Source organism: Talpa occidentalis, unplaced genomic scaffold, assembly GCF_014898055.3.
Source record: "Talpa occidentalis isolate TD23 unplaced genomic scaffold, MPIMG_talOcc4v2.1 talOcc4.3, whole genome shotgun sequence".
NCBI lineage: Eukaryota > Metazoa > Chordata > Mammalia > Eulipotyphla > Talpidae > Talpa > Talpa occidentalis.
Window position 1 is genome coordinate 55,022,992 of NW_023603184.1, and position 12,323 is coordinate 55,035,314.

At 42.2% G+C, this 12,323-nt stretch overlaps 1 protein-coding gene across 7 annotated transcripts in view; it reads right to left on the minus strand.

The window, feature by feature from the left end:
• Positions 1–670: 670 nt before the first annotated feature.
• The window catches only part of SAP130 (Sin3A associated protein 130), a 57,272-nt gene continuing 45,619 nt past the window's right edge, over positions 671–12,323 (minus strand). For all 7 annotated transcript variants that reach the window (XM_037523150.2, XM_037523149.2, XM_037523144.2 and 4 more), the window contains 5 exons: positions 11,333–11,581; positions 11,038–11,163; positions 3,035–3,138; positions 1,812–1,925; positions 671–1,574 (listed from right to left, as the gene is read on the minus strand). In XM_037523150.2, coding sequence (XP_037379047.1) covers positions 1,416–1,574; positions 1,812–1,925; positions 3,035–3,138; positions 11,038–11,163; positions 11,333–11,581 — 752 coding nt within the window. In that variant the 3' untranslated portion in view covers positions 671–1,415. The remainder of the gene's footprint in view (positions 1,575–1,811; positions 1,926–3,034; positions 3,139–11,037; positions 11,164–11,332; positions 11,582–12,323) is intronic.

A 12,323-nucleotide genomic window follows, 5' to 3' on the forward strand; every position in this document is an offset into this window, starting at 1 on the left:
GGCTCCATTCTAGAGGCAGCCTTCATTGTTCTGATGACTTCTGTAGCTTGGGTTTTGTTGACCTAATGTGAGGAAGGCCAAACGTCTGCTTTCTTTCCTCTTGGCGCCCCCTTAACCCCCTCCAACTCATATCAGATACTTGTTTAGTCCTCAGAGGGAGGCTGTCGCAGGTGAGGTAGTCCAAGGGAAGCCCAGGCATTGGTTTCCAAGCCCTGGTCAGAACTAGCACAGACTTCCTGTCTCAACCTGTCAGGTGACAGCAGAGAGAAGAGCTCCAGCCCCCAAGTTGGCAACTGGAAACACATTTCTAAGAACACCTGGAGAGCAGGGATAGAGACAGTTGTGTCCACGGGAAAGGGACTGGCTGCCTCACCTCTCAGGCTGGTTCAAAAGTAGCAAGAATCACCTTGTGAGTACATCCACCTGCTGGAAGCTCCACACCCACCACTGCAGCAGGAGCTGGCCTATACGTGACAGTGTGTCTGTAATTGGATTTAAGATAAAAAGTGCCAGTAGACTTCACCATCAAGACATCTTCAAAATACCAGAGAAAGTGGAACGCTGAGAATAAAATTTTAACAGAACAGACTCTCCACGTCTGAAAGACCACAGTAAACACACAAATGATCAGCACAGCACTGATTAAATAAAAAGTTGCAAATTGCTCATGTACAAAAACCTCTTCGAGTCCTTTATTAACATCTGGAGATGCGCGGTGCATACATTAACAGCATCATACCAGCTAGGGGAGTACAGAGAACCCAAACGTACTTCAGAACAAGGGTCTCAGAGCAGCTATGGTGGGACCTGCTCTGCCACCACAAAACCCAACCTGACACACGCGGGACAGACGAGAACAATTTCACCTTGAAATGGTTCTTTAAAAAAATGACAAGAATTGATAGTTCAACCCCTTCAGAGAGTGAGATGTGGCAGGTCTCTGGGTGCCGTGGCACTGCTGAAAAAGGCCAGCATGGGCATTTGAAGGTCAGACAGAAAAAGGTGGGGAGAAGAGTTTGGATTCTCAGCGTAGAGACAACAGATGGTCCAAGTGGATACTATCAGTCCAGGCTCAGCATGGGTTCTGCAGGACTCCAGCAGATAAATACAGCTCAGGAACCGGGAAGCTGAACACGCCAGCCATGTGCTGTCACTGATGCCAACTGTCGGACACCAATGTGCCAGGAGCCATCATGACACAGCAGGGTTATGAGGGAACGTGCCAGAGAGAGTGGAGTTCACTGTGTCACTTCCCCCAGATCTTTTGTGCCACTCGATGGCATGGGTCACTCTGCTGTCACGTGTGAAACGCTTCCTTTATTTCAATGTTCCACTTTGAAAATAACCAAAACCCTCCCCCATTCCCAACATCATTCTTCATAAATTCTGTTTTCAAAGTCCTGATTCTTCTGAGTCTAAACTTTTTCCTTTCGCTTCAATTTTGAAACCTTCTTGACAGTCCCATTCTTGTTTAAAAGCTTCAGGACACGATCTTTATGATCTAGAACCTTAAGCATGGAGTCTCTGGCTTCACTGATTTGATCCATGACAAGTTTACACCGCTGCATGTTTCCCTGAAACAAAAGACAGTATACCCTCAATCACTAACCAAGGACAGTATGGAAACCATTTTGAGGTTTTCACATCAAAAAATCCTAAAGTTTTAGTGTTTCTTAGTAATGCAGGCTGAAGTAGAAAGGTTTTGTTTAACTAAAGATGTCAGCAGATGAGGGAGGCACATGGGAGAAGTGAAACTTCATGTGAATGGCTCCGGGAAGTGGATGATTAGAAGGGTAAGGGCTCATTCAAACCTGTATTAGTTCACTTATTCGGTGTAGATCATCATCAGTTGCTGCTTTTTTCTTTGGGATAATCCCTTCCTGCAGGTTGGTGAGTCTTTCATAAACATCATGTTCTAGATTAGTCTGCAATACACAGAGGGAAGGCATTGTGATGCTAGAGATAATTCCGTTAACCTCAGGCAAACAAGCCCACCTTAAATCAACTTTGGAAACTGGCATAAGAACTACTGGGGTAATAAAATCCTTTCTCCTGCAGATTATGGTACAGTCAAGGAAAGTGATCAATAATACTCGTGTCACCTTTTGTCATAATTCAGAATCTATCATCTAGGATAACTTGTAAAGCCTACCTTGAATTCACATTTTCTCCGAAAATAATTCTTACAGTTTCATAGAAATAAGCTTTTCTGCAAAATTCATAAACTATTGAATACCATTTTTTTTTTTTTCTTGAGATCCTCGTAACAGACAATGTTCTCAAGATCAATACTCCAAAGGTGGAAAAGCCTCAGGAGCCTGATGTTTTGGTCATCACCCCTTCACCTTACTGGTGAAGAACAAATTCCCACCCAAGGGTTATGGAAATGGCTGATCACCTATCACCTACTGACAGTGGACAGATGAGGTCAACTGTTGTTTGCTAGTCAATATACTCAGCCCAGGAGAGGACATACAAACCACACAGGGCCACTTGGGGGCTGCACTCAGAAACAAGTAGGGGCTAAAGGAGGCAGGCTTTGCAGCATCAAGGAGAGGTACACCCTGGTTTCTGTGGAAGGATGTGGTTGGATTATTTGAATAATATTTTAAGCTGGCAGGAAATGAAGCCCACTGCTCAAGGAAAAGGGGAACCCTATCTGGTATCTGTGGCAAGGAGCAGAGCAGAGTGGAGGGGTTAGAACATTTGAGGCTACACCTATTTCACATGTGATGAGAACACCTAATATTAACCCTTCATTTTTAATTGTGGTTTCAACTTAAACCAGTTATTCCATATATTTTGATTCTGGGCATCAGAACTAAAATATATTTAGACTATATAATTACATCTATGAAATAGATATAATAATATCTAGCATGCACAAAAATTCTATTATCCATGTTAATTAGGAATGTTTCAGAATTAGTAAAAAAAAAAACAAAAAACCCAAAAAACAACTCTCTGAACTGAAACATCTCCAGCATCTGTCCCTCTCTTCAGCAGGACATAATCACTGTAGAACTCCACCTACCAGCTGTAGCAACTGGGCAGCACAGAGGTGCACTTTCCAGCCTTGGGCACGACAGGATACTCCTTTCTGATTAGCTATTTCCTGCAGCATAGCTTTCTTCTCCTCTGGAACCATTTTTTTTTTAAAAAAAGAACAGCATATTTCAATTTTATAAAGTCAAAAATCACCGTGTGCTAGTTTTAACCCTTTGTATTTAAGACCCTTACAGAGATCACAATGTGAATAAAAGCTTTTTTTTTTGGGGGGGGGCCCATCCTAGAAAAATGCTTCAAAAGCATATTCTGCTAATCTCGTCAATTCAAAAGAGAGTAATACTCTAATCTTTTAAGGAGAGGAAACAGTCTTCAGTGAGTTGAAGCCTTGCTCATGTGTGATGCTTGTAAGCATGTGGATATGAAGTCCCAGAAGCTCTTTGATATTATCTAGATATTGGAGAAATCACAGGACTCACATGTGAATAATATTCAAATTTGGGTAAAGGAGTCCAGTAATAAAATGTATATGTAATAAAACGAATATGAAAAGTATCACCTAGAGAGACAAATCAGGATTGAGGATTGCTTCCCCCAAGTTGAATTCATCTCTATCCATGAAGTTTTAGTTACTGGTTATTAGGACTTAAAATGTATTCACACATTACATATTGTTAAAAAATTCAACAATTAATCTTGACAAGGCCCCACCTATATATTTTTAAAACCCACAGAACGCACAAGAAGACTGAACCCCAGGTAAACAATCAACTTGGGTGATAATCATGTCTGTGTAGGTTCATCAATGTAACAAATGAACCACTGTGGTGGGAATGGTGACAGTGGGAGAGGCTGTGCAGGTGTGTGGAAGTGGGGATGATGGGAAATCTCTACCCTCTGTTCAATTGTGTTGCAAGTCTAAAAGTGCCTAAAAAGTAAGTCTTATCAACTAAAAATAACCATTCTATCTAGTAGGCAAATATCAGCATAAATGTAATTTAAGTAATTCTAAAATTTGTTGAGATTCAGTCTGTTGTCAGAAATAACAGCCTGTGTACTCTTTACCCAGTTTTGCCCAGTGGTAAATTCAAAACAGTGCAATATCATAACTATGACACTGACATAGTCTACTGACACTCTTCATTTTAGAGGTCCTTATAAGCATTTTAAACAATTTTTGGGTTTGAAATAATTACAGATTCACAGAAAGTTGCAAAGATAGTATAACAATATATCTGATTAGGGACTTGAATCTAGAACATATGGAGAATTCTTGCAACTCAATAATAAGCACAAACCAATTAAAAAGAGTAAAGGATCTGAATAGACATTTCTCCAAACAAGATATACAAATGGCCAGTAAGCACACAAAGATATGCAACTTTAGTAGGTATGCAGTCAGAGGGGACGTCTGCATTAGGGAAATGCAAGTTAGAACCAGGAGGTACTGCATCTCACCCACTAGGATGCGAAAGTCAAAAACAGTTAATTGTGGAGGAGCCTCATGTGTTGCTGGTGGGACTGTAAAATGATCTATTTGCTTTGGAAACAGTCTGGCAGTTCCTAGAAAGTTAAATACTGAGTTAGTAAATGACCCAGAAATTCTATTTCAAGTTATATAACTAAGAGAAATAAGTTACAGGCATCCACATACAAATTTGTGCACAAAAGCTAGGAGCACCATTAGTCACAATAATCACAAAGTATAAAGAACCCAAATGCCTACCAAGTGATGGATAAATAAAATGTAGTTTTTCTGTGAAACAGTATTTAGCAATAAGAAGGAAAAGTACTGACACACGCTACAACATGGACAAATCCTGAAAATAATGTTCAGAGAAATAAACCAGTAACAGAAGATCACGTTACATGAAACGCCCAACAACGGCCAATTTATAGAAAGCGGGTAAGAGGTTCTCTCTCACCCAGGGAGGGTGAGTGGAGCTAGCAGGACTGGGGATGTGGTGCTTCTGTGAATGCACTGAAATCACTGAATTGTGAACTGTATACCACGTGAAATGCATTTCAAAAAAGAGATTGTAAAGAGGTCAAGTGTCTCCCTCTCACCCAACTTCCCTCACTGGGAAGCTCACAGAAGCACAGCACAGCACCACACCAGGAAACGGCAACGGATGGGAAGTGTGAGGATAGTTCTGGCATTCATCTCATCTGCTTTTACACAACCCCACTGCCAGCAAGACACAGAACAACTGCACCACCAAAAGCGCTCCCTGGAGCGACACCTTAGTCACCCCCCCACCCCGCCCCTACTGGGCACTGAAACCATTGATCTGTCTTGTACTTTGTCATTCTGAGAATAATTTATCGATGAAATAACATGGTATGTCTTTTTGGAGGGGGAAGGGACGCATCATTTTAAGAATGGCTTTTTTCCAATAAGCAGAATGCTTGCTGGGATCCTTCTAAGCTGCTGCGTGATTAATGCTTCTTTCCTTTTCATTCTTCAGTAGTAGTCAATGGTACCACAGTTTATTTAACCATTAGCCTGTTTATGGTCATCTGTGCTTTTCCAGTTTTTGGTTATTACCAAAAAATTGCTGTGTAGAGTTTTGTGTGTACCGAAGTTTTCATTTTTTCTGGGATAAATGCCCAGAAATATAACTGTTGAGTCATATGGTAAGTGTATGTTTAGTTTTTATGAAACTGTCATATTATTTTCCAAAGTAGCTCAGCAGTGTATGAGAGACAATTGTGACATGTGGTAGACAGTGGTTCACCAAATTGCTCCCCAGGCTGTTTAAAAAATAAATTGTGCCGGGCCTCCCTGGTGGCACAGCAGTTGAGCGCTGGGTTGCGAAGATGCCCGCAGCCTCTGCAGCGCAGGTTCAATCCCCGGCCACTGGGCGAGGGTCCCACATGGCGCGCAGACTTCTCCTGCAGCCTGCTGCTCCCCTCAGCAGTGCACTTCATCAGTCTGCCTGTTCTGCTCTCTGCTCTGGCTCTGGTGAATTCTCTCACCCTCCTGCGCTTCTGACTGTACCCCAGTGCTTGTATAAATAAATAAACAAATCTTAAATAAAATTAAAAAAACATAATAAAGTAGTATTTTAAAAAAATAAATAAATTGTGCCTCCTTGGTGGCGCAAGGGGTTACATGACCTGTGGGGTTGTGCGCAGCCTTTGCAGTACGAGTTTGATCCCTTGGCCAGCCAGGGAGCAGCTCACATGGTGCAGCAGACCTCTCCTGTCTCACCCGCTGCTCCCCTCAGCAGTATATTTCAGTCTGCCTGCCTGTTCTGCTCCCCGCTCTGTCTCTGGTGAATCCTCTTGCCCCCCACACCTCTGGCCTGTACCCCAGGCTCTTGTATGCATAAATAAATCTTTAAAAAATATATAAATTTAAACTTTTGGAAAAGGCCCTAAGGGCAAACAGCAAATGAAGAAACTTCTATTCAAGCAAATCTACTAAAATGTGGTAAGAAATGGTGAGTCTGAGGTATTTGAACCAAGATCATCCCCTCTGTTACTCCCTCTTCCAGCTCAGCGATGCAGACTCCAACCAGACTACTGCAGCCAAGAACATAGGGTTCTCTCTCCTCCAGCTCCCTGGTTTCTCTCCTCAGGAGGAGCAGAGCACCAGCGAGTCTCATCCTGCTCTTCTCTACCTGCTGCTGAAGCCAAGTCCCAGATGTACAATCCAGATGTGGGGCGCCTTTTTTCCATTCAGGCCCCATTTGTGGAATGGAAACTGTACCTCAGGCAGTGGAAATCTTTTCTGACTTGTGGTGGTTTCACACTAGGGGAAGCCAAGAGGACCCAGGCTGTTTACTTCTCTTTCCCCTCCACTGGGTGCTCACCTCCTGGAGTAGGGTGTTACTCACAGACAAGGTTGCTTTTGTCTTGACCCCTATCACCAGGGCCCTAGGCTCAGAGATCTGGGGGACAGGGAAGGATGAGGCCATGAAACAGGTGGCTTCTAATCTCTTCCCAAAGGAGTTAACTCCATGTGCAATGATGAAGTTCAAATATAAAGGTACTCCCAAGTACAGTGGGGCTGTACTGAAAGGCAAGTAGGAGGTAATTTGTAGATCAGCTGAAGATAGTCTAGACTGTAGGTGGTGGCTGATCTGCAGAAGAGAACAAAGAGTAAGACAGATGGAGGAACTCTCCTGTGGGCAAAATATCAAAAACTGACCTCAAAAACCAGTCAAGGAGTTACAATCTGATAGGATTAGTGTACAGAGGAATTTGTGTTCTGGCACAAATTCCAAAACTGTGAGTGCCACTGTCATCCCAGGGTGACTATGGATGTAGCTAAAGCTGTGCTTCCCTGAGGAGTAATATCAGAGACTTAGCACTTGGTGATAGGGTGAAGGCCATCAGCAGTCACTCATTTAATCAACCAGTCACCAAATCTAATCTCGGGTAGAAAGTTTTCAGTCTCACCACTAAGTGCAATATTAGCTGTAAGTTCTTGCAGACTTTTTACCAAGCTAGGAAGTCCTCCTGTTTTTGAGTTTTTATCATGAAAAAGTATTCAATTTTGTCAAATAACTTTTTCATGTCAGTATGCTTACACGATTTTCTTCTTTAGCTTTTGATGTAGGCTGAATTGTGTTCCTCCCAAAAGACATGTTGAAGTCCTAACCCTTGGGACTTACGATGTGACTCTTATTTGGAAGCAGAGCCTTTGCAGATGTAATCAAGTTAAGAATTCATACTGAATTAGGACAACCCTAATTGCAATGGCTGATGTCCTCATCAAGAGAGGGAGAATGAGACAAGACACACTGACAAATGTGATCTGCAAAGATAGAAGCAGAGGCTGGAGTGATGCAGCTACAAACCCAACAATATCAAGGCTTGCTGGTAACCCCAGTTTAAAAAGGAGCAAGGATGGATTCTTTTCCATTAACTGTCAGAGGAAGCAAGAGCCCATTAATAAACTGAATTTGGACATCTAGACTTCAGAAGGAATAAATTTGGTATTTTAAGCCATCTAGTTTGTGGTAATTTGTAATCTGCAGCCCTAGAAACTATGGTAGCTTGTTAATGATGGTAAGTTACATTGATGTTCAAAAACAGAACCAGGTTTGCATAACTAAAACAAATTCCACTTGATCAAGGTGTGAAATTCTATTTATGTATTACTGGACTCAACTTGCTGATTTTGTTGGGGATTTTGTATCTACATTCCTGAGGCATACTGATCTGCAGTTTTATTTGTTTCACTGTCTGGTCTTAACCAGGGAAAATGCTGCCTTCATAAAATGATCCTGGAAGTGTTTCCTTCTATATCTGGAAGAGATTATAGAAAACTGATGCTGATTCTTCTCTAAAAGTTTGGTAGAATCTCCCAGTGAAAGTATCTTAACCTAGAGATTTTTGTTTGGAAGCTTGTAATTAAACTTATTCAATGCTTATCTCAATATTCACAGTAACTCTTTGTTCTGATTGAGGTTTAATCGAAGTTTTCAAGGAACTGGTCTGTTTAATCTTAAGTTGTTGACTTTCTGAGCACAAAGTTGTTCATAGTATTTCATTATTATGCTTTCAATGGTGGCCTAACTGATATGCCAGTTTCGTTTCTTATATTACTGACTTGTGTCTTTTTTATTTTGTTCAGTCCTGCTACAGATTTATTAAGTTTATTGTCTTCAAAGAACCAGGTTTTTTTTAAAGATTTATTTATGCATACAAGAACTGGGGTGAGGTGTGGGGGGTGAGAGGATCCACCAGAGGCAGAGTGGGGAGCAGAACAGGCAGACTGACTGAAATACACTGCTGAGGGGAGCAGCGGGGAGACAGGAGAGGTCTGCTGTGCCATGTGGGTTGTGCCCTAGCAGGGATCGAACTCATGCTACAGTGGCAGTGGATAGCTTCATAGTGCTGTGCCTTAACCCCTTGCGCCACCAGGAAGCACTGCCTCCCACATATTCTTCTATGTCATGTTTTATTTTTATTCAGCTTTATGTATTTTAAACAATTTCCCTAAGATATCTTTGACACATTATATAGATGTGTGTTGTTTAATTTCCACGGTTTGGAGATTTTTTTGTTACCTCTCTGTTATTGGTTTAATTTCATTACAGACAGGGAAGATATTTGTTGATTTCAAGTCTTTTAAATTTGTTGAGGTTTGTTTTATAATCTGGGATATGGTATATCTCTGTTTTGTCAGCACGTGAAAAAATACTGCTGTTTGAGTGTTTCATAAATGTCTACTAGATATCACTAGTTTGTAGTTTTCAATATCCTGGCTAGTTCTTTGACAAGTAGTTCCATCAACTGCCAAGAATGTGGTGTTTTAGTTTTAACCATTACTGCACATTTGCCTTTTCTTGTGTACTTTTTGCTTCATGTATTCTGAAGCTCTTGGTTTTTGTTGCCTATGTATATATTTTATCAATCTGTAATGTCCTTCTTTATTCTAGTATCCTTTCCCATGAAGTCTAGATTTATTTATACATACAAGAGCTGGGGCACAGGCCAGAGATGTGGGGGGTGAGAGAATTCGCCAGAGAAAGAGTGGGGAACAGAACAGGCAGACTGACGAAATACACTGCTGAGGGGAGCAGCGGGCGCGACAGGAGAGGTCTGCTGCGCCATGTGGGTTTCTCCCTGGCTGGCCGGGGATCGAACCTGTGCTGCAGAGGCTGCGGATTTCTTCATAGTGCAGTGCTTAACCCTTTGCGCCACCAGGGAGGCCCGCTCTTGCTTTTTTTGATTTATTTTTGTACTGTATCTTCCCATTCTTTTATCATCATTCTATTTGACTACATAGGCAGAGTGTACTCGGAGCTTTTTTTCTAATCCATTCTGCTAATCTGTGCTTTAATTGGTATGTTCAGATTATTTACATTTAGTGTAGTCACTGATATGCAAGGCTAACTATCCTGCTAATATTTATTGTTTGTTTCCTACACTTTTTGTTCCTGTTTTTGTTTTGTCCTTCCTGTGAATTACCTGACCCATTTCTAGCAATCTATCTTGACTTAGTCATATGAGTGAGGTGAAGTTACTTTACTTGGAGCAAGGAGACAGTTTGTATATACCTACCTAAATGGAAGGTTAAGGAATCTCTGATATTTTTCAGTTGTCAAAATTACCTTTCTTGCAGTACTTTCTGAATGATGAATCCCAATAAACAGTAAGAATCCTTTAGTATAACTTAAGCGTTTACCAGGCAAACCTTTAAAAATTTTACTGCTATGATAGGGAATACTATCATAGTATTGTGAAGGGATACTTAGTGGCCCACAGCTGGCTTCCATCAAATATCAACATTTTCCGATTCTTGTAAATCGTACCATCTTTCAAACCTTGGTATATTTGTGAGGAATATCTGGGAAGCAGAGCCACCTCTGTACTTCCATTCAGAGTCCATACTCACCGTTGGGACCTTCACTGCTGCTCACAGAAATCAGTCAGTACCACCTAATTCTGAATCATCTTGAAGCTTCCAGTGAAGTCTCAGAAGTTTCAAAGTAGATAGGAAGGAAAACCTATACTTTTCTGTGCATTGATTATATTGAGATTAATGACACAAGTTTCATTATGGAGTGTCATGTTAAATCAGTAGGAATATTTATAGGTATTTGCAAGATACTATCAGCCATTTTTACTATATATGGATTTATTAAAATGCTAGCCTCAAGTTCAACAGCAAAATTCTGTTGGAAAATAAACTTTCCAGGGCTCATGACACATGGACATGTGAGTTCCCTGGGGACTACTGTGAACAACGTCAACAATCCAGCATTGCTCTTCCTGTCACCACTAGGGGAGTGGGTTTATCATGAATTTTACTAAAATCAATGTTGTCATTTATTCATTAGACTGTTTTCAATAAATACATACAGGTTCCTAAGGCAAAAGACAAACTTCCAAAGTTTATGCTCAACTGGGTATCTTCCCTAACACTGAAGTCCCAATATTTTATAACAAAAACGTAAATTTTTTTGGAAAATGACAAATTTTGGCTGTCTTTCTGGCCTGCTGTGATTGCAGTATAACCAAGTGGAAGACCAGTTCTATGCATTGACACTGGATGTGTCTGGGGAAACCAACCTTTGACCCGGACATCACTGTACCGCTGGAAGTGGTGGTAGGCAGCTTTCCAGGGGTTCCGATAGTGACGCAGCAAAGTAATGGGAGGTCTTGGACGCACTGGGACATACCGCACGCCTTCCTCATCTATCCAAAAGGGAAGGAGACGGTAAATAGCGTAGTACAGACCCGCAACCACCCTCTAGGAATGGTCTCAGTAAGCGAGCCACGTGTGAACCAGACTATATGAACAGCCCCAGGGACAGTCCCCGACATAAGCAAGGCAGCTTCATGCAGCTAACCCAAGCGATCGTACCAATGTACTCCTTGGGCGGCGACCTGCGCTTCTCAGCCTTGGCCAGGAGACTCTTGGCCGCGGACTTCTCATCATCGGTGCTGTTGGTCTCCATCATTTCTCCTTCTTCCGTTGAGATCACGTGCTGTTGCTTCCGAGGCTTCTTCCTTGGGGAGGCACCAGGTGGTAGGTCACTTGTCGGCATGGAGAAGTTGTTAGCCAGCAGCGCGAGAGATGGAGACACAGTGCTGGCAGCCAGCGGAGGCACTGCTGTCAGGAAGAAGAGCACAGACCTCCTATGTGAAAGCCCAAACACCGTGGGAGGCCTCACTTGTTCCCACCAAAGAGCACAATTAAGAAGGCAGGGAAGAGGAAACACTGAGTCTTCCCATGTGCCTGCACTGGCCAAGCACTCTGCTTCCTAGTGTCTCCTGTCTTCCCCTGTCCTCAGCACAGGGCCCCTCTAGTTCAAAAGGGTACTCTGCTCCTCAGCGCAAAGACTATTTACCAGGCTCTCACAGTTAGCTTTGGTGATAGTAAACACAGACATGTCCTGTAGCATTTTAAGACGTTTCTTTGAGAGAAAGTCTGACTGTCTACACCTCATCTTCTGTCTGTGACAGCTAGAGTTCCAGGAGCTTCCTTGAATGAAGAGGATGAGGGTCAAATCTTAGGGATGGTAGAACCTGGGTCCCTAACAATTCTATGGCATTCACAGACCATCCCTGGGCGGTCCGAGGACTTGCTCAACGGAGACAATAGAACCTATGTTCAAGTCACTGTTTTTCAAGCCCTTTAGCATAAATTCCTAGGAGATATCCCATTAACTCACATAGTCTTAAAAATAACCGGAATAAGCAGGGATTACCATTCCCCAATTTAAAGGTGATAAATGTTGCACAGATCATAGTGTAGGGAGCGGCAGAGTGGACAGTACACAGATGCAGTCTGGCTTCACAGCACTTCTAGCACAGTACAGTGAGTCCAGAAAAATGGGATTCATAGGATGGAG